Genomic DNA, 18,663 nt, shown 5'->3' on the forward strand with positions numbered 1-18,663 from the left:
CTTTGAACAAATGCAGCCTCCAGAGCTACTAGGAAGGGATGCACATCAGCTCCTACACACCGCACGTCTTGCGTAACACAATAGAAAAGATATTCTTGCCTACCCCCTTGCCACAAGCCAAATACTGTTATCAGCACAGACAACTGTGAAACACAGTTTTCCTTCTGAAAACAAAACAAAACAAAACAAAACCACAACTACTTGGGCTTCAAACAGTACAATAAATGAAGCAGGCTTTAAGAAAAGTCAAATACATTCACTGTTTTCAGAACCAAATCCGAAACACACGTCACTTATAACAGGTTGAAAATCTGCTTTTCACAAAATGAGGATAAGGTGCACATCTTCCAGCCTATGAATTGGCTTGCCAACCACCCTGATGACAGATCTTAGATCTGACCAGAAACGATGCTTCATTATTACAACAGATTTTCAAGAGCAGTATACAGAATGTGTTTCAGGCTGTGGAGAAGGTTTCTGACTGTCAAATCCAGCTCAGAAGTGAAAAATACATACTTGGCAATGCCACAGAAGTGCTTCTAAAGAGCCAGAAGGTAAGGGATGGTTGCTAAAAATAAGGCTTAGATTTTGACTGTACTAGGAACATTATGCCCCAGATAACATGCAGATTTTGAGTCTCTGAAACAGCATCTTGGAGACACGGTAAAATACATTAAAAATCAATAAATACAGACTGGAAAATAAATGGCATGGTCACATTCAGCAAAAAACCTAACAAAGCAAAACAAAAAACAGTATACCAATGGCAAACACTACTGTGAGATTCATGGTGTGAAATTATGCTATTAAAAATCATGGACCTAAGTGGAAGTACTAGCTGTGACCAACAAGAACCCAGTTCAGTACTGCTTATACTTGGGCAAGTGACCTCAAATTGAGTGGAAATTTAAGTCATAGGAAAGTGCAGAAATGGACATTTTTATCAGATGACCATTACTAATAGTGGAAGGATTTTCATGCTCTGGATATGTGAGCAAGCATCTGGAAGACTGCTGCCCAAACACAGACAGAAAATGTCTGTATCAACAGCTTCAAAGCTCGGAAGCAGGCAGAACCACCCAAGCAACACCATGCTACTCCAAACAACAGCAGCCTAGCACCAGGTGTGCAATTTGAAAGACTTTCCTTACAAAACCAGTATGGGTACTGGTGAACTGCAAGCAAAATAACAGGAAGAGCTGCCCAGGATCAAAGCAGCCTGACCATCCTGCAGGCCTACTGCTCAGCTTTGCACTGTAGGAAAGAAGAAAAAAGGCCACACCTTTTCTGAGTGTGAAGCTGCATACTGCTACAGCTCCCTTCCTCACTCCCAGGACATATTTGGGGAACTAAACTCACATCTGGCTTAACATACCAAGGCTGCAGTCAGCAGATTGCAGTGCATCTTGTTTTCCATACCATCAGGAAGGAGCTTCACTTCTAGATTGAGGCCCAAGTCCTCATGCTCCTCATCAAGCATACAACAGCAAAAGCCACTCCAGAACAAGCTGCTTTCCAGGCACACACCAACCCAAAGGAGCCAAAACACTTAAGATTTTCAAGCATCAGCCAATCACCATGGCTCGATTAATTTAAGCAGCAGCACCATCTACTTATTCTGAACATATGCCTACATCTAAAAGACCTCAAACCCTCACAATTGTTCCCTAAGGTTCAGCTTTGATGAACATTTAAAATCTATCCAGTTCTGTTTTTAAGGTTCAAGTCCAAAGGAAAATAAAATCAAGCTTCTGCACTGAAACAAGAAAATACATTCCCTGACAAGTTTAGGGAAACCTCTGCAACAATTCAGCCCCTTTGCTAGTACAAGTCAACCTCATTGAGCAATAGCATTTCAAAATAGCTAAAAAACTTTTACAGCCTTTGAAAAACATGGTTTGAAAAGCAGACACACAGTGGAAGTGGGCTGCCCAAATTCACATACCAAGTCCTGGCCAGAGATATGTCTGTTGTACCTGAAGTGTTATGCTGCATTGCTACTTACATCATAAAGCTCAGAAAAGATCTTTCCTGGGTATTCTGAAGAGCTCATCCTTTAGTTCAATGTCATTCTGGGTGGAACATATAATGACCATTTCCTCCCTTCAGTACTGCTATCCTGCCTATTTAAAATGCATCCTGGAGCACATTACTTGGAACAGCATTACTGGCACCTGCTTCATGCTGAGGACAAGAACATTACAAGTAAACACAGCAAAGAGCAGTGCCACTTGTTGCTTTTGGAACACAGTCCTATACATTTCAGAATCCATGACCTGCCCAATCAATTGGAAGAAAAATGTGTTCTGATGAAGGAGATTTTGGAAAGGGTCCAGAGGAGGGCCACAAAAATGATCGGGGGGCTGGAGCACCTCCCCTGTGAGGACAGGCTGAGGGAGTTGGGTTTGTTCAGCCTAGAGAAGAGAAGGTTGCGGGGTGACCTCATTGCAGCCTTTCAATACCTGAAGGGAACTTACTCCCAGGAGGGGAGTAAACTCTTCGAAAGGGCTGACAATAGCAGGACATGGGGAAATGGTTTTAAGTTAAAGGAGGGAAGATTTAGGTTGGATGTTAGGGGGAAGTTCTTCACTAGGAGAGTGGTTAGGCCCTGGAACAGGCTGCCCAGGGAGGTTGTGGATGCCCCGTCCTTGGAGGTGTTCAAGACCAGGTTGGACGGGGCCCTGGGCAACCTGATCTAGTAAAGGTGTATGTTTGGTGGCCCTGCCAGGCAGGGGGGTTGGAACTACATGATCCTTGAGGTCCCTTCCAACCTGGGTCATTCTGTGATTCTGTGAAGGAACCATGAGCATTACCTACATGGACGTCTTGATAAAATTCTTCTTTGGACTTTCACCAACTACTAGTACAAAATAATGTGAAAAGGAAGGAAGCAGATGCATAGATGAAGACAACTGTGCGCTCAAAGAATTGATCCATTGTCTTGATTTCTATTCCCTGGCTTTACGGCACCATAATTAATGTTTTTCCAACCAGCTGGGCAGTAGGCAAGTGTGTGGACAGAGAAGGGAAATAGCACAGATGAGCAAAGAGATCTGATGACTGCTGATGTTGTCACACACCTGCACCTGCATTGCAAGGACAACTGTTGGGGTGCCTGCCTTTCTTTCACATACACACCTTGACTGGAAGTGACAAATGGCTTTGGTGGTGATTTTTTTTAATGTTCTGAAGTGTCATTTTGTTAGTTAGACAATAGCCAGTTCTTTGCTAAGTATCTGCTTGGTACAAATCAGAATAAGCATTTAGGTTGAGACGTTGCTATCTTTATTATAAGCTATCTTTACCCCATCAACAAATCTACTTCTGGTACGTGTGTGCTCAGTCAGCCTCAGATATTGTCCAACTAGGTTTAATGGGTATATACTAAAATACACAGAGAACTGCATGGAAGGGAGGTCTTTATGTGTAACAGGTTATGCTTGGTAAGTTCTGATTGCATTGACTGTACTCACACAAACTTTCTACCACTGTCAAGAGAAATATAACTCTCATGTAGTATTTGCCTCTATAAATCTACACTTTTAAAAGAGCAGTAAGGCTATAAACCAATAGAAAAGGATGTTTAAATTCCTTAAAATCAGGTCTTTTACTGCATGTTCTTTAAAGTTCAAACTGAACAGAAAGAGGAAGAAACTGTCTGTTTATAGAGGATATATGCCACAGGTCAGCCTGTATATCCTTCATGTGAACCTCAGTAATGCCAATTCAGCATGATAAAAACAGGACAAAGCCTGCAGCAGAGCTTATTTTTCATCAGTCAAGGCATCTCACTCCACAGAGGCACAAGCAATACTCAGTTTTAACAAGTTCAGTTAATTACTAAAATTCAGCTAACATATAAAAACATGCAACATCTTTGTACTCTGCAGCATTTCCACTCCATTTCAAAGGATGTTACTTGCAAAGTGTGATACAAGCCGAAAACCCAACCTAAACTAGAAATTCATCTCTAAAAAAAGGCAATCACTATCTGATAATATGTAGCAACACTAAGAAGAATAGCACTGGAGGTAAACAACATTGCTGTTTGTTGAAGCAACAAAGTTTGGCAGCTGGAGATAGAAAACGGTGTTTGATTTTAGCTAAAATCCCAACACTGACAGTCACTTATTTTAGAATGAAAATAAGTAAATCAAACAGAATGCATCCCTCATGAAAAAGGCAACCTATAGAAATTCATTTTTTAATGGGTTTTCAGAGAAAGTGGTCAAGCAGCGATGCTGAATGGAAAAAAACGAACCTTGATTCAACATCAACAGTTCAAAGCCATCATCATTTACTGCACCTTGACTACATTTAGAACTATGCCACGTGCTACTGTCTTGCAAAAGGAGGACTCTACTTCCTTGGCAGCTGTTTATTTACATAACTCAATGGGGTGCTGTAGAATTGGATAATAAATGTTTGTAATGCACACTGAAGATTAAATGTATTATTACCTTAACAGGCTCCAGAATTAAATATCAACTTCAGAGATACAGCAGGTCAGATCAAAATTACACACTCCAGCCTCAGTACCAAGCCAGGTATCAAGAAAGGACAAGGCTTTTTCCAGCTGTGGCAATTTCCTGATGGCCACCTTCATTAGAGAGCCTATGGAAATGCCCTGAGAATAGCCGAACCCAAGAAATGCTTTCATACTGTGCTTGCTATTAGCACTCTGTTACTCCTGGTCTCATCCAGCCTCAGCGTGCATCTTAGATAAACCAAACACAATCTTCCACAAATTAGGCAGCCTACAGAGACTAGGAGTCACTCAGAGCAAATCCAGAAACTCTCAGAAAGAAAACTGAGGAAACAAATACAAAGTGGAGTTAACACTAAGAATGCATCTTCAGCAACATACTACTTTTATTAGGAAGCTTTGCTGATAAGGTTATTTCTATATGTGAGTGAGATAATAGGACAGTGTGAAAGATCTAACTATTTAACACTTGACTGTATTTGCAGGTTATGGATAACAGTCAGTGTTGAAAAACCAGGCTTAAGAGAGTTTTAGGAGACTGAAGAAACTACTCAGTACCCTCCCACTGTCCTGCTTCTGCAGCTGATACCAAACATGCTGTGAAAAGCATGATAAGCAATTCTGCTTTTATCACTCTCTCTGTATAGACAAATTAATGTTAAGATAAACATAGTGGCTTTAAAATATAAAGATGCTTTTAATTTATTTTTTTTTTATTTTGTTGTAGGAGTGTGGCAAATTGTAACTACGGGCACTGGCTGTTACATTTCAAACATATTAGCTGTTAGTGAGCCTTACAGTAACCAAAATGCCAGCACAGCCCTCTGCCAATGCAGACCGATGCTGACATCCTTGTGATTCTCCTTGCATGTTTTTTATCATGTTTTTTCTCCTTGCATGTCTTCTGTCACAGGATTCTGAAGTATTTTACTCAAGCTCATCACTTGCAGTGCAAATGCCACAGCAAGGCCAGACACAATGTGATGCTGAGTGGATGTTCTGAATTCCACTTCTGAAGGTATTTAATATTTCCCTCTTACATTCACACATACAGATATTCTACCTATTCCAGCTAGCAAGCTGGAATAAATTTGTGCCTCTCAGTACACAACATCTCAGCAGAAGGGAAGTTCAGGCCAAAAGCAGGCAAAAAAGCCCAGTCCTGCAGAACCACAAGACAGCAATGCATTTAATTCTGTATCTGATTACCCATCCTATCCTGTAGGCACAGTCAAGTAACAACAATGCCGTTACCAATAAAAATCTCTGAAAGTACACATAGGAAGCAATAATTATTCTCTTGATAATAGGCTTAACAGTACAGTAGACCTTCTGAACCCAACCTCTATCAGTATTATTACTTTAATCTTGTCTTCACCTTTGAAATATCAAGAAATGCACAAGCAGGCTTCAGTGGAAGTGATAAGCTAACCAACATGCAGTTCAGCAAATACCATGCCATGTCACTAACCAAAAGTTGCAGAGCTAACTGCAGAACACAAAATTTGAAATGAATAATGCTTCAAGAAGTGTCTTCAGTCCTGGCACCTCTCTTGACTGCTAGCTCACCTGCTGGAGTTTAGAATAGAAAAAAAATGAACCCTCTGGATTGACACAGAGACTTTACTCACTACCTGTAGTAAGGCACTTGAACTGCTCTTACAAGGCTTTGGAAAGGTTTTTCTACCGGATTCACAGTTGCCTCCACAAATCCAATTCACCTCAGGAAAGAAAGAAAAAAAAATAAAAATAAAAAAAATAATTTAAAAAATCTAAGGATACTCACATCTGTGCCTTTTCAGAGACTCACTAATGTGAAGAAAAAGGTAAGGAGGCAAATGTGGGAAAACTGCTGTACACATCTGAATCTAACTAATCCATATGGGATGTGACAGAACAATTTGAGTACCCAATGCTGGCAGCTCCACATACTCCATCCTGACAGACTGCATCTGACCAAAGCAGAACTACATCTGTTTCCACGCAGACCTGGGCTCCCCTTGCTGGCTGCATGCCTTGGGCTGAGACCAGCAAGCAGCCTGGAGACTGCCAAAAACCTCCTGGGGTGCTCTGCTGAAGGTTAATGCAAAGTAACACATACTGAAAGCACATTAAAATTAAACCAAGTTCAATAACTGGCCTTCTTGGAACATCCCTGAGAGTCATGATTGCTCCACCGTTACCACAGGGCAGTGTTTTCAGTGGCATTTCCCCAGCCTAAAGGAAAGGCAAAGATTCACGTGCCACTACGGAGCACAGTATCAGACCACCCAGTTGTGTATTTACAGCCTACCAGGAGATACCAGGAATGCCACCCTGCAACCACTGGTGTTTCCGGGCATGAAAGCCAGATAGACATATGGTTTGTTAATTGTCATTCTAGCCTGCCTGGTTTTTGCTAGGATATTTCTAAACAAATCAGGGAGGAAACTTGCTTAATTATGGAGATGCCAGCAGGTGTTAAGAACAGATTCAAATGTTTAGCTTGAGGGTGTGGAGTTATTTTTATCAGAGAGAAGACACTGAAGAGGGAGTTATCTATCACCTCCAAGCCATCTAGTAGATAATGCAGGACATCCTGTTTCCCTGAGCACCCTAATAATCATACAGGAGGTCACATACCATCAGAAAGCCTCTCCCAAGGCCACTGTTCAACCCAAACCCTTCATCACACATTACCTGTTAACAGAAGTAGCACCATTAGCCCTGACCGGACCCCCTGCAGACCCATCAGCTTGTGCATCTGCCTGTACAATACTTAGAGCCATCAAGGCACAAGACCAGCAGATGATGCCACCCAGATGACATTTCTCCTGTACTGTGGGTGATAGCAATCTAGCACACAACCAGGAAAGGGAAGGCACGTATAGAACAACAGCCTAAGATCTGATGTAATTTTCTTAGGCAATGTTTTTCTCCCCCTGACTATGTCATTGCTCCCTTATTGTTTAGTTGGGTTGGTTTCAAGATTCAAGGAAAATAAAAACATGCCCTTTGGGATCACTGAAAACTAAGAGCAGTGAAGTAAACACCAGCTAAACTGGCTTCTATGTGTAACTGTTAGCAACAAGCAGAGAAGACGCCTTTAATTTTACCCTTTGATTTTTGTTATCCCATGACATTGTAGAGCAAAATGTTTGGAAGCATTGCAGGCAGGAGAATAAAAAGAATGGATGCCTCAGAGCCTGAAGTCAGCAGTAACTCCACCTTCCAGAACAGAAGGAACGCTTATTTCTTGTACTACTTTATCCTCCACTAAAGCAGTGCCGAGGACAGTTACGAAGCCAATACCTGCTGCCAGTGAGCCAAGCCTATTGTAGGATATAATCCCAACAATCATGTCACACTCTTAGAAGAGTTGGCACCAAGGTCTTTGACTCTGTTCTGATTTGCAGTCTGCCTTATCACATGTATGTTGAAGACATCGGTGACATCGTTGGACAGAGATGTAACAAGTGCTAGCAAGGAAAGGGCATTGGCATCTGCCTGCAAAATTGATTGTGCTGTGGTATGTGTGTGCATCCACATAGATTCCATGGCTTGCTGAAAGCAGTAATAAACAGCAGTCCCCATGCAGCAAAACAGCTGCAGGTGCTTAAGTCCCTCTCATCACTTAGTGTTTTCTCCTGACTACAGAAGGTGTTGTACATAGAGGACTGACTGTTTCATACTGAGCCTACCCTCCTTTCTTAACTGAAGAGCTCTGGAGCTAGTAGCAGCAGAGAACAGGAGACATTTCTCTAGCTCCTACAAGACCAGCGCGCTCCAAGGGATCGCCTCTCATTACACCAAGAAACAACAGAGACACAAAGCCTGTTGGCTTGAGTGAAGAGCTCTGCCTAAGAAAACCTCCAGGTCCTACCTTGTGTGTTTAACTAAGACTGCTCCTGACTTCCTGTAAAGTACCATGATATGTTAAGCAAGCATCACCTCCCCAATATTCAGAATGCGTTTCATTTCAGGCTAAACACCAACAGTCACAGTTTGGACATTAGTTTCTGAAAGTTGTTTTTGAAAGTGAGTTTGAAGACAAAAGACTTCAACAAAGTCTCTTTGCACCAATTCAGACCTTTGAGAGAATTACATACCCACAGGCTGCCTATATGGTCATCATGAAGCATTTTTCAAAGCCTCAAGCGGCAATGGAAGTGCTAGCCTAAAAGAGGAAGAGGGAGCTGCAGAGACTTCAGGTGAGCCCATGTCACAAGGCAGGGAGTATGCCGTTACTCTCATTGGGAAAGTGCAAGCTGAAAAGCTATACTTGTATGTATCAACTATTCAAGATGCTTCAGGTCCAGGCTAGACCTGGAAAGAATGAGGTATTACAATTTTTTTTAAAAATGATTAACTCATCAGGTAATCAGCTCTCCTACTAATTGCAGGAAATGACTGTACAAAGGTAGGCAAAGGAGATTTACTCTGGTACACCAGGCAGTTTGTATTTACTCAGGGCACCCCTTCAGTTTTGGAAGCATGCTCACTTCTGACATTCACCATTCCTGTCTGCCTAGTTTTTGCTTAGTGAGGGAAATATCTCAGAGAGGAACGGATTTAAGCTGTTCCTTACACCTCTCTGTGAAGAGCAGCAGAACAGTTCATCTGCAGTTCCCTTCATTGCACAGGGTTCTAAGCAAGTTTGCAGATGATACCAAGCTGAGTGGTGCTGTCAATACATTGGAAGGAAAGGAAGCCATCCAGAGGGACCTGGACAGGCTGCAGAAGTGGGCCCATGAAAACCTAATGAGGTTCAATAAGGCCAAGTGCAAGGTGCTACACTTGGGTCAGGGCAGTCCCAGGTGTTTATAAAGACTGGGGGAAGATCTCCTTGAGAGCAGACCCGCAGAGAAAGACTCAGGGTCCTGGTGGATGAGAAGCTGGACATGAGCCAGCAGTGTGTGCTTACAGCCCAAAAGGCCAACTGTGTTCTGGGCTGCATTAAAAGAAGAGTGGCCAGCAGGGAGAGGGAGGTGATTGTCCCCCATCAGCTCAGCTCTTGTGAGGCCCCATCTGCAGCACTGCATCCAGGCCTGGGGCCTCCAGCACAAGAAAGACACAGAGCTCTTGGAATGGGTCCAGAGGAGGGCCACTAAGATGATCAGAGGGCTGGAGCACTGCTCCTGTGAGGAAAGACTGAGGGAACTGTTGAGGGAACTGGGCTGGTTAAGCTTGGAGAAGAGAAGCCTACAGAGAGACCTCACTGTGGCCTTCCAATACTTGAAGGGAGCATATAAACAGGAGGGAGAACAGTTGTTTATGAGGGTGGGTAGTGAAAGGACAAGAATGGTTTTAAACTGACAGTGGAGGTTAGATATTAGGAGGACTTTTTTTTTTTTTTTTTTTTTTTTTTTGCCTTTAAAATATTTTTTTTTTTTTTTTTTTTTTTTTTTTTTTTTTTTTGCCCAAGGAGGTTGTGGACGCCCCATCTCTGCAGGCATTCAAGGCCAGGCTGGATGTGGCTCTGGGCAGCCTGGTCTGGTGGTTGGCAATCCTGCACACAGCAGGGGGGTTGAAACTTGATGATTATTGTGGTCCTTTTCCACCCAGACCATTCCATGATTCTATGAGAAGGACAAACAAGCTTTGTTCCCTACAAGCCATATCAACAATGGACAGTCTGTCATCCTAATGACACAGATGCTTGATATATAATTTTTTAACTACACATTTGAAATACTTTATTACGTTAAAAGGATCTTTGATGACTTGTCAGACACTTGTTTTTCGCAGTCAGACCGCTGGTCTTTATACTACAAAAAAACACAAGCATTCTGACTTTTCTCCTGTACAATACTCCCTGTGAGAAATACTTCTTGGAATCACTCCTCCCCCTCAAGCCTTCCCAGCAATGAGAAGCTTCAGCTTACAGATTCGATCGTGTTCTTACAAATGTCCATATCTGATGCTTGCTGCATGTTTCTATACAAAACACCATTATGTTCTCTCCTTAGGAGCTAACTTGCAGAAAGCAACACAGACACTGGTGACAATTTCTGCTGTTCCCACAGGCAAGGCTTGCTCCCAGAACATCACAGAGATAAACTAAGGGTTTGACAAGCTTCTTCTAAAGTGTTTTCAACCTCTCCTTGTGGAAAACAGTCACTGTAGCTGATTTTGGCTATGTTTATTATCATCTCTGTGTTCAGCTCCATCCCTGTGCAAAGGGTTCACCACATACCCTCTCCTCCCCACAAAATGAGGTTTAAAAAAAATAAATAAAAAATGATGGTGCTGCCTGGCACTACAGACTTTGAGTCCTGCTATTAAGTGTGTTGTTTACACATAAGGATAAACATCAACTAATATGGAAAGAAAGGCAGTAGCTCACACCAACACCTGCACATCTGATCACATCAGGATTCTACACAGCCCTGAAGGGGAGAGAGGAAGGCTGTTGACCCACGACAAAGCCTTTGCACACCTGTCTGTACATAAGTCAGCATACATCTGGCAACCTGTCAGTAACTAGACAATTTCAAAGCGACCCGCAATGTACTGAGAAGCACAAGAAAGATGATAAAAAGGAGATCTCAGTCTTAAAAGTATGCTCAGATCACATTTGACACGTGAAACTATTCTCAGCCCACCAGGTATTTTCCTTCATGAAACATGAGTCATGCTTAGATGAAAAGAGCACTACTATTGTAAAGTACGGAAAATGAGGGACAGCTTGCCTAAAACTCTGACATACCACTGACTGCTTTTACTGTAGGTGAAAGCACTCAGTGGCTGTGTTTTCCACTCTCTAAGTATTTATTTTTTTTTCTAAACCATTCATTTCCATTGCTTCTGAAAGACGTATTCAGTATCAACAAATTAGCCAAGAAAAATAATCTTTCAGAGAAGAGTCCCCCAAAAATTCTAGCATGCTGCCATGTCAGAGAAGCTTGGCAATAAAGAGAAACCAGTCATGTTCCCCAAGATTGGGCAAAGAAGTTGCAAGTCCCTGTTCTGCTACAAGCTTTCTGTGTCAACTCACACTAGCCACTTTTTCATTTGGACAGACAAGAAAGCATGACAGCCCTTCCTGTCAGCTAAAAACATATGGATCGTCAGTTTTTATGACAAATAGTGTAGTAGTGAACAGTCGAGACAAAACACTTTCTTTGGAGTTTATAATTCAAAATCCTGTTGGATGATAGCATAGAATAAAGTATCCCACTCCAAATAGTCTCAGGGAAACTGAAAACCAAGAAGGGAAGTGAAGATTTAATTGTCATCTGACAGTGATAATAGTCAGCTTTCAGTCTGCAAACCACAAGCCATCATCAGCTTTTCCTTATTTGCCCTCCATCAGCAACTCAGTCAGCTTATGGAGTAAAGGGATAAATTTCATCCATAAAGTGTTTGTTGCTTCACTGACAAAAGAGTAAAGTAGTAAGAAAGTATGCATTTTAATTCACTTCAACAGTTTTAGGACTGCAATATCACACCCAATATAGCTGCTATTCTTGGCATCATTTCTCTTCCACAAAAGAATCTAAAGAGCACACAAAGCTCTGACTTGGAGAGGTTTAAACCACTTCTGCCAGAAGGGAAAAAGCTTGACAAGCAACCAGTGATAAGCATGCACATTCCTGGTTTTATATACTTCAGAAATCACAGAATAGCTTAGTTTGGAAGATCATCTGATTCCAGTCTCCCTGTCATAGGCAGAGATGCTGAATGTACACACATGCAGAATTAACAAGACAAAAATCATCAGATGTAGGTGGCTCCCTTCCACCGTGCCATTACCTAAGCCAGAGGAGTTTCCCAGTTTCCGCAGTTTTGCCAAGACCTTCTGGACATCCTTTATGCTTGTGTCCTGTTGGCTGTACAAGAGTAACCTCTTGGCATCCGAAAACAGGCGGGAAACTCTGGTGGAAGAGATTGGAAAGTAAACAAACAAGCAGCAGTGATCAGCTCTGTAAGTCAGTATCCAAAGACAAAATTCCATGTCCCATTTTCAAACTTCAGTCCCTTCAAACTTTAGTCCCTGCTCAATGAACCCTTTCTTTGGTAATGACTCCTGGGAGCCTAATAAAAGATGACTGCTAAGGCAGGGTCAAGCCAAGTTAGGCTGGAACCTCCAACTATTTGAAAGCAGTTCAGACTGGGATGGAGAGGGCTTCCTGCTGCTGGTAAACTGCTTCTGCTTAGAAGTTCCATAATTTAAATATGCCCTTGCCCCTTTTCAAGTGTTTTTCCAGGTTGCAGGCACCTTTTGTTCTGCATCAAGTTTAGCTGGCCTGACAGTACAAATTTAGCAAACAAGGTAGAGTGTAACAACACTGACTGTAAGTGGAGCTTTCCACAATACATTAGCCAGCAACAAGCATCAAGGAGAGTCCCATCAGATCCTGCTCTTAGACTGTTTCTCATTCCTACACCATTTATCTCAGAGGTTTGTTAGCCAGGGAAAGGCGCTCTCTGGAAAACAGATCTTGCATCTCACCTTTTTATGGGCTGAATCTGGAATGCTCAGTAAGTGAACAGACTTCACAATCAACAGTACAGGGTTACACAAAGAACTGGTGACTTCAAAATATGCCCTTTCCATATGCTTCCCAAAGAAAAGAGATGAGGAAAAAGCAGGCAGACTCACATGGACGCATTGAAGTTTCCAACAATACCAGGGGATTCCCCTGGTGTTGGGTAGCGGAAACAAGGGTTGTTGGCATTGCAGATGATCCCCTGTATCCAGGGCAATGTTCCTGCTGAGGGCATAGCTTTGTTTGGGAAGTGACCTAAAACCAAAACACAATAGTTAAGAGACAGACACAATATATATGCCAGATAAAACACTATGTAGTAGAGGAGGGCAATGGCAATCCTGTCCATCTTATTGCCTTACATTGCTTTTATGAGGGCATAACAGCCAACATCAAGAAGGCTGAGCTGATGTTAACTTCTCCACACAAACCTGCCTCCTCCACTTAAAACTTACACTTTGTTAGGTGCACAAAGCCCTCAGCTACCCTCTATCTTGCACCATTATTTCTGGTTCTTTGGTTTTCAAAACCCTCTCCTCACTTAGATATACTGTAAGTGTCAAGCAAAAGGTCAGCACTTGTGAGGTGCCTGCATTGGTTCACCTGAGGTAAGTATGCCATTGCTCTCCCATAATAGCTAGACTTTCAGAGTCACTTAGACACCTGCCTGCCAATTACAAGTTTGCAGCTCTTGCTATTAAACACCTACTTAAGTCATGCCTCAACATTCACATCCTGTTTATGTTATGAAATCTGGAGAGAGTTAAAGCAGTAACAAACCGCCCATGGTAGAACTCCACCAGAGTGACACTTTTATCTGTGAATCCTGTGGCCTCCAAAAGAAAGGCTTCTATCATATAATCCTGCTTCCAAGACAAATGTGTCACTCTGATTTCTGCAAATGAACCTGCTTTCTTACCCCCACCCAGGGAGTGGAAGGGGAAGGGATGTTATACTATTCCTCACTATCTCTCACATAAGGCAGCTCCTCAAGACTTTGAGACTCGCATTCCCCATCCACTACTCCCAAAATCTTACTCTCTGGTGCCCGTTTTGTCCTCACATGCCTGCAATCAGATGGGGAGGTGGCTGGCTACCCCCACAGCCACAACAGGGGTACGAAACCCTCAGAGGATGAGAAGTCAGAGCTGCTCATACCCAACAAGGTTGGATAGTACACATGGTGGAGAGGCAGAGATGGGGAGAAGACAGGGAGCTTATCAGCCCTCCCTGGAGAAAGCCAGGGACTCTGTCCAGGAGAAAGATGAGGAAACCAAAAGTTCATTGTTTCTAGTATCAAGGGGAACTATTAGTTCCTAGTATTCTTTTCAAAATAGAAACACTACTTACCTAAATTATCTGGCTTTTGTTTCATTTCACTTTTTGTTCTTTTTGTAAGAAGAATATGGGGAGGGTATGAAAGGAAAAATGCTAAGACGTTCAGATTATTTTCCTAAAATTTCTCAAAGAAGCACTTTTCTCTATGCCTTTTACTTTACATGAATAAAATTTTACATGGATGAAAAAATAAAACTAAAAACAATATGAAAACAAGAACATACAAGAATTCATGGTAAATTTCTAAACTCAGTGAAGCATGTAATTGCAGTTTCCTAAAGAAGAGTAAAGCAGCAATTACCTTGTTCTAAGACAGCTGTGTTAGGCAGAAGACAATTTTTCAGCAAACCCTTTCCAACTGTATCACATCTAGCTTTTCTATATGACTTAGTCTTTTTTTTTTTTCTTCCAAATGAAGTGCATTTTGAATGCCTTGAAGAGTTCACAGGAATGGAAAAGTCAGGCTCTACAAGAAGCATCAGCAGCTTCACTAGAAGTTCCTCTTGATAAAGACATTTATACACTACATTGAAAGAAAACCCTAATGACATGAAAGTGATGACAGGCAGCTATCACAGTTTGAGATGTCTACTCTGGCTGATCTGGTGAAAGCCACCTACCCATCTTCAGAGTTTTCAGAAAAAGGTTCCTCATACGAGCAGAGAAAGAGAAGTCCTGTCCGGTAAGTCAGGTTAGAGAAATAGTACAAGCCCCGGTTCTGCTCCTTTTCCTCTAACAGGAAAAGAGCTGAAATTCTTATCAGTTTATTAAACAAACTGTACCACTAAAATAATTAGGCTGTCTGGAGGTCCCAAAGCACTTGCATGAAGCTCTGTTACTGCTTTGATCAGGCCTCACTTGTAAGCCACTCTGTAACAGCACACAGTACTGTCACCACAGATAACGATCCGATTCCCCTACAGGCATGCAGTGTTACCACAGACCTCATCATGAACTCAAGGTTTCTTTCCAGCATTTCTCTGCTCACACCCAGAAAGAGAAAATATCCACTACCCAATGCACACATATCTGTCAGTGTATGACTGAATGATCAGTTAAATCAATCCAGACTTAAATGAAAGAATTCAGTTTCCATTTTTCTGAAAGCTTCTGAGAACAGGAGAAGAATTAACCAGAAAGTGCAAATTTAACTGTTAGCAGATACTCAGCACTCTACTATTGTTGATGCCAACAGAGGGAGAAGACAAACAAAACTCCAGTCAGTAAAAATGGGAAGGAAAAAGGAATGCAGGTGATAGATAATTAAAATTCTCCTGAAACAGGTGCCAGACAAAAGAATGTACAAAGAGGCTAACAACTAACAGTCCCAATCCTGTATTACACTCACTCTGAACAGCTGGGACAAAAAAAAAAAAAAAAAAAAAAAAAAAAAAAAGCAATTCTTGCTAGGTTCTTGCCAGCTTTGGCTGTGCCACATCACAGAGACTGCTGCAGTTCTTTGTACCAACTGAGCAGATGTGTACTGCTTCTCTCAAGCTCCACCTCCATACTGCAAACATTGCTTCTAGTTCTACTGTAACAGTCTTGAGAGGTAATTTCGATTTCTAGCAGTAAAGTACAAGATTGCACCTAAAGAAATTTCAATTACCCTACCAGCCACAGAACACAAAGAATTAGGCAGTGAGCGAGACCAGCAGTGTCTAAACCACATCAGGAAGTTGCAGACATTATTAGCACTTAAACTTTGAAAAGCTAGCTTAAAAGCCCAGTAAGTAACATAAAATGCCCCAGCAACTTGCAAAGAACCACAAGGTTAAGTGCTGTAAGAGCTAGTTCTTCACCTATTTTAAGAATGAAACAATTCAGAGTGCCTTCCAGAAACATGCTGTGCTGACCCTTAGCCCTTATCTTGTAGTAATCAGGCGAAGGAAAGATAAACAAAGAGCTCTTCCATAGTCAGCTAATTGAAGTATGAAGTCACTACCAATCACATTTAAGATGAAGCATATTGCTTCAGTGAGTTCTGCTTCCTAAATCAAATGGCAACTACCACACTTATCCACAGAGCAAGAATAAGCTTCCTTTGATGGAAAAGCTGAAACGTACTCATTTATGACGTAAAGAGAAAAATACAACAGTTTTCCCCACAAACATGCAAGTGCTGAATCTACTGAACCTAAAGTCAACACTGTACAGCTAGGAGTGGAATTGCTCTTCTGTTTATGTACTGCATTAGTTCATGTTACTGTCTGAAAATGAGATTGTTTTCTTAGAGATCTGAACACCTCTTTCTTTTTATGCAGTCACATACAGATCAAGAATGAGGAATAAAGCTTAGGTTCTGTGTGGGTTTTGCAGCCTTGTCACATTTCCACAGCAAATCCCTGGCTAATACATTATAAATGCAAAGACTCAGAAATGGCAAGAAAAACAGCAGCAAAATACAGTCATGGAGCAACATTAACTTGTCAGATCATACTGCAGTCCCCAAGATTGAAGGGAAAGCAGCCACTAAAACTTCCTTGAAGATTACAGAGAGGTATGTAACCATTACCCCCAGTCTTTGTCTTTTGCCAGTTGGCACTGCTGCCTTCTAGCCTTGAAATAGTAACCATTCTGGGTGCAGCTGCTGTGTTTGGTACTTACATTCATGTTGTTCGTAGGGCGGATATGAAAGTCTTACAGAGATCAGGATGAAGAAGATAAACAGAGGCCAAGCAACTTCGATCAGCAGCTGGAACTGGAAACAACAGACACAAAGTATTAAAATGTCATATCCAAAATACAGGACAGAACAGAGCTTCCAGTACAATCCACTGCTAGGACAGGACAGTTTCGCAAGCACATTCTCAAATCCCTTTGGCTATGCATTCCAGGACTAAAAAGTTTGTCCCTACAACTTCAGAGAACACTGAAAAATTAGAGGGTTTTTTGTTGTTGTTGCTGACATGGGCCAGTTACAAGATTAAATTGGATGCATTTAACATGGGTTATTTTGGGCTTTTTTAGTTCTTTTCGTCCCTTGCCTGAAAGAAATCCCCCTACTACTCTTCCCAGAAACCAGCTGGTTTTCTGGCCTTGTATGTTAGAGCTAGTGGGAAGTAATTCCTCACAATAAACAACTCAGCTTTTACCCTATCATTAGGGATGCACATCGTGTCAGTGCATAGCTACACTAAAACTTTTTATTTCTCTGCTAGATGAATATATTGTTATCAGGAAGGCAAAGCTACTAAGCTTAGACCAATTACTGTTTGGTTCTAATGTATGTATACTCTCCAAGACAGATAAACACTGGTCTGGAGTACTCATAGGTAAAGACAGAAAGAACTCGGTTGTTGAAGGAATCAGATGAGGACAGAAGAAAAAGTTTTGCTATTTAAATACAGAATGTTTTTTAGGAAACTGAAGCACAGGGAAATTCACTGAGTAGTGCTATATCCCACAGAAGAACACAGACAAAGCAACGACTGAACTCGAGAGCTTCTGAGACACAAATAAAAGCACTTGAGGTTTGAGCTTTACCTGCTATTCCCTTCTTTCCTACTCCAGAAAGACTGCCTAAATACACTCTAGGTAAGCTGTGATATGAGGAAAACAAAGCTTTTTATGCTGCAACATCTTGCACTTTTCCACTTTGAGCGAAGGAAAAAAAGTGTTTTCTTGGTCAAGTAAAGAGAAAGCTTTTCACCTTCACTGGAGAAAAACAAACAAACAAAATACCAAAAAACAACAACAACAAAACATCTTTTAATAAGATACATGTGCCATTCTTACAAGCCAAATAGAACAAAATCTGCACCTGTGCACAGGAGATAGTCCCTTCATAAATGTGTTTTCCTGTTCTGCACCATTAACAGCTAAAACTTGGCTCCTGACATTCAACACAGGGCACTCGAGGAAAATTCAGAGGTGAGATTTCTTCACTACTACACTTTGAATAAATCTCATGCTGCAAAATCAATAATGCCAAAGTTAATGCCACAGTCCAGCAAAGGAAACCATTTAGGTATCTTCACAGACATCCTTAATGGCTGATATCCAGCCAAATAGCAACCATGTCCAGAAATGAAAACTGAACGTCATTCTCACCAGCACTTCTGGCAATGGTATCAGACTCAACAGGAAGAGTTTGGGACACCATTTCCCACCTGCTATCCTTGTGCACATAGTGTGATCATTGGATAAGAAACTCCACTGAAACCATGCTAACAAAGGTGCCATAAAAATGCCTCCGTTTTTATATTGGACAATGACAGTGGCAGGCACACAGCCACTGTTTCTCCCAGCCATCTGTCTGGCTCTCAGAGGACAGAGATGCTCAGCACCAGGACATCAACAGGCCAAGAAGCATCACAAGTCATTCCCTCTGCCAGCACTGGTGGCTGTGCTCTGGCATGCACTACA

General features: G+C 41.8%; 1 protein-coding gene across 5 annotated transcripts in view; it reads right to left on the bottom strand.

The window, feature by feature from the left end:
- Positions 1–18,663, bottom strand: part of ABCA1 (ATP binding cassette subfamily A member 1) — a 93,708-nt gene that overhangs the window by 55,825 nt on the left and 19,220 nt on the right. For all 5 annotated transcript variants that reach the window (XM_015849597.2, XM_015849592.2, XM_015849594.2 and 2 more), the window contains 3 exons: positions 16,903–16,996; positions 13,071–13,212; positions 12,221–12,342 (listed from right to left, as the gene is read on the bottom strand). In XM_015849597.2, the coding sequence (XP_015705083.1) occupies positions 12,221–12,342; positions 13,071–13,212; positions 16,903–16,996 (358 nt within the window). The remainder of the gene's footprint in view (positions 1–12,220; positions 12,343–13,070; positions 13,213–16,902; positions 16,997–18,663) is intronic.

The sequence above is a fragment of the Coturnix japonica genome, chromosome Z (assembly GCF_001577835.2).
Source record: "Coturnix japonica isolate 7356 chromosome Z, Coturnix japonica 2.1, whole genome shotgun sequence".
In the NCBI taxonomy this organism is placed as follows: domain Eukaryota; kingdom Metazoa; phylum Chordata; class Aves; order Galliformes; family Phasianidae; genus Coturnix; species Coturnix japonica.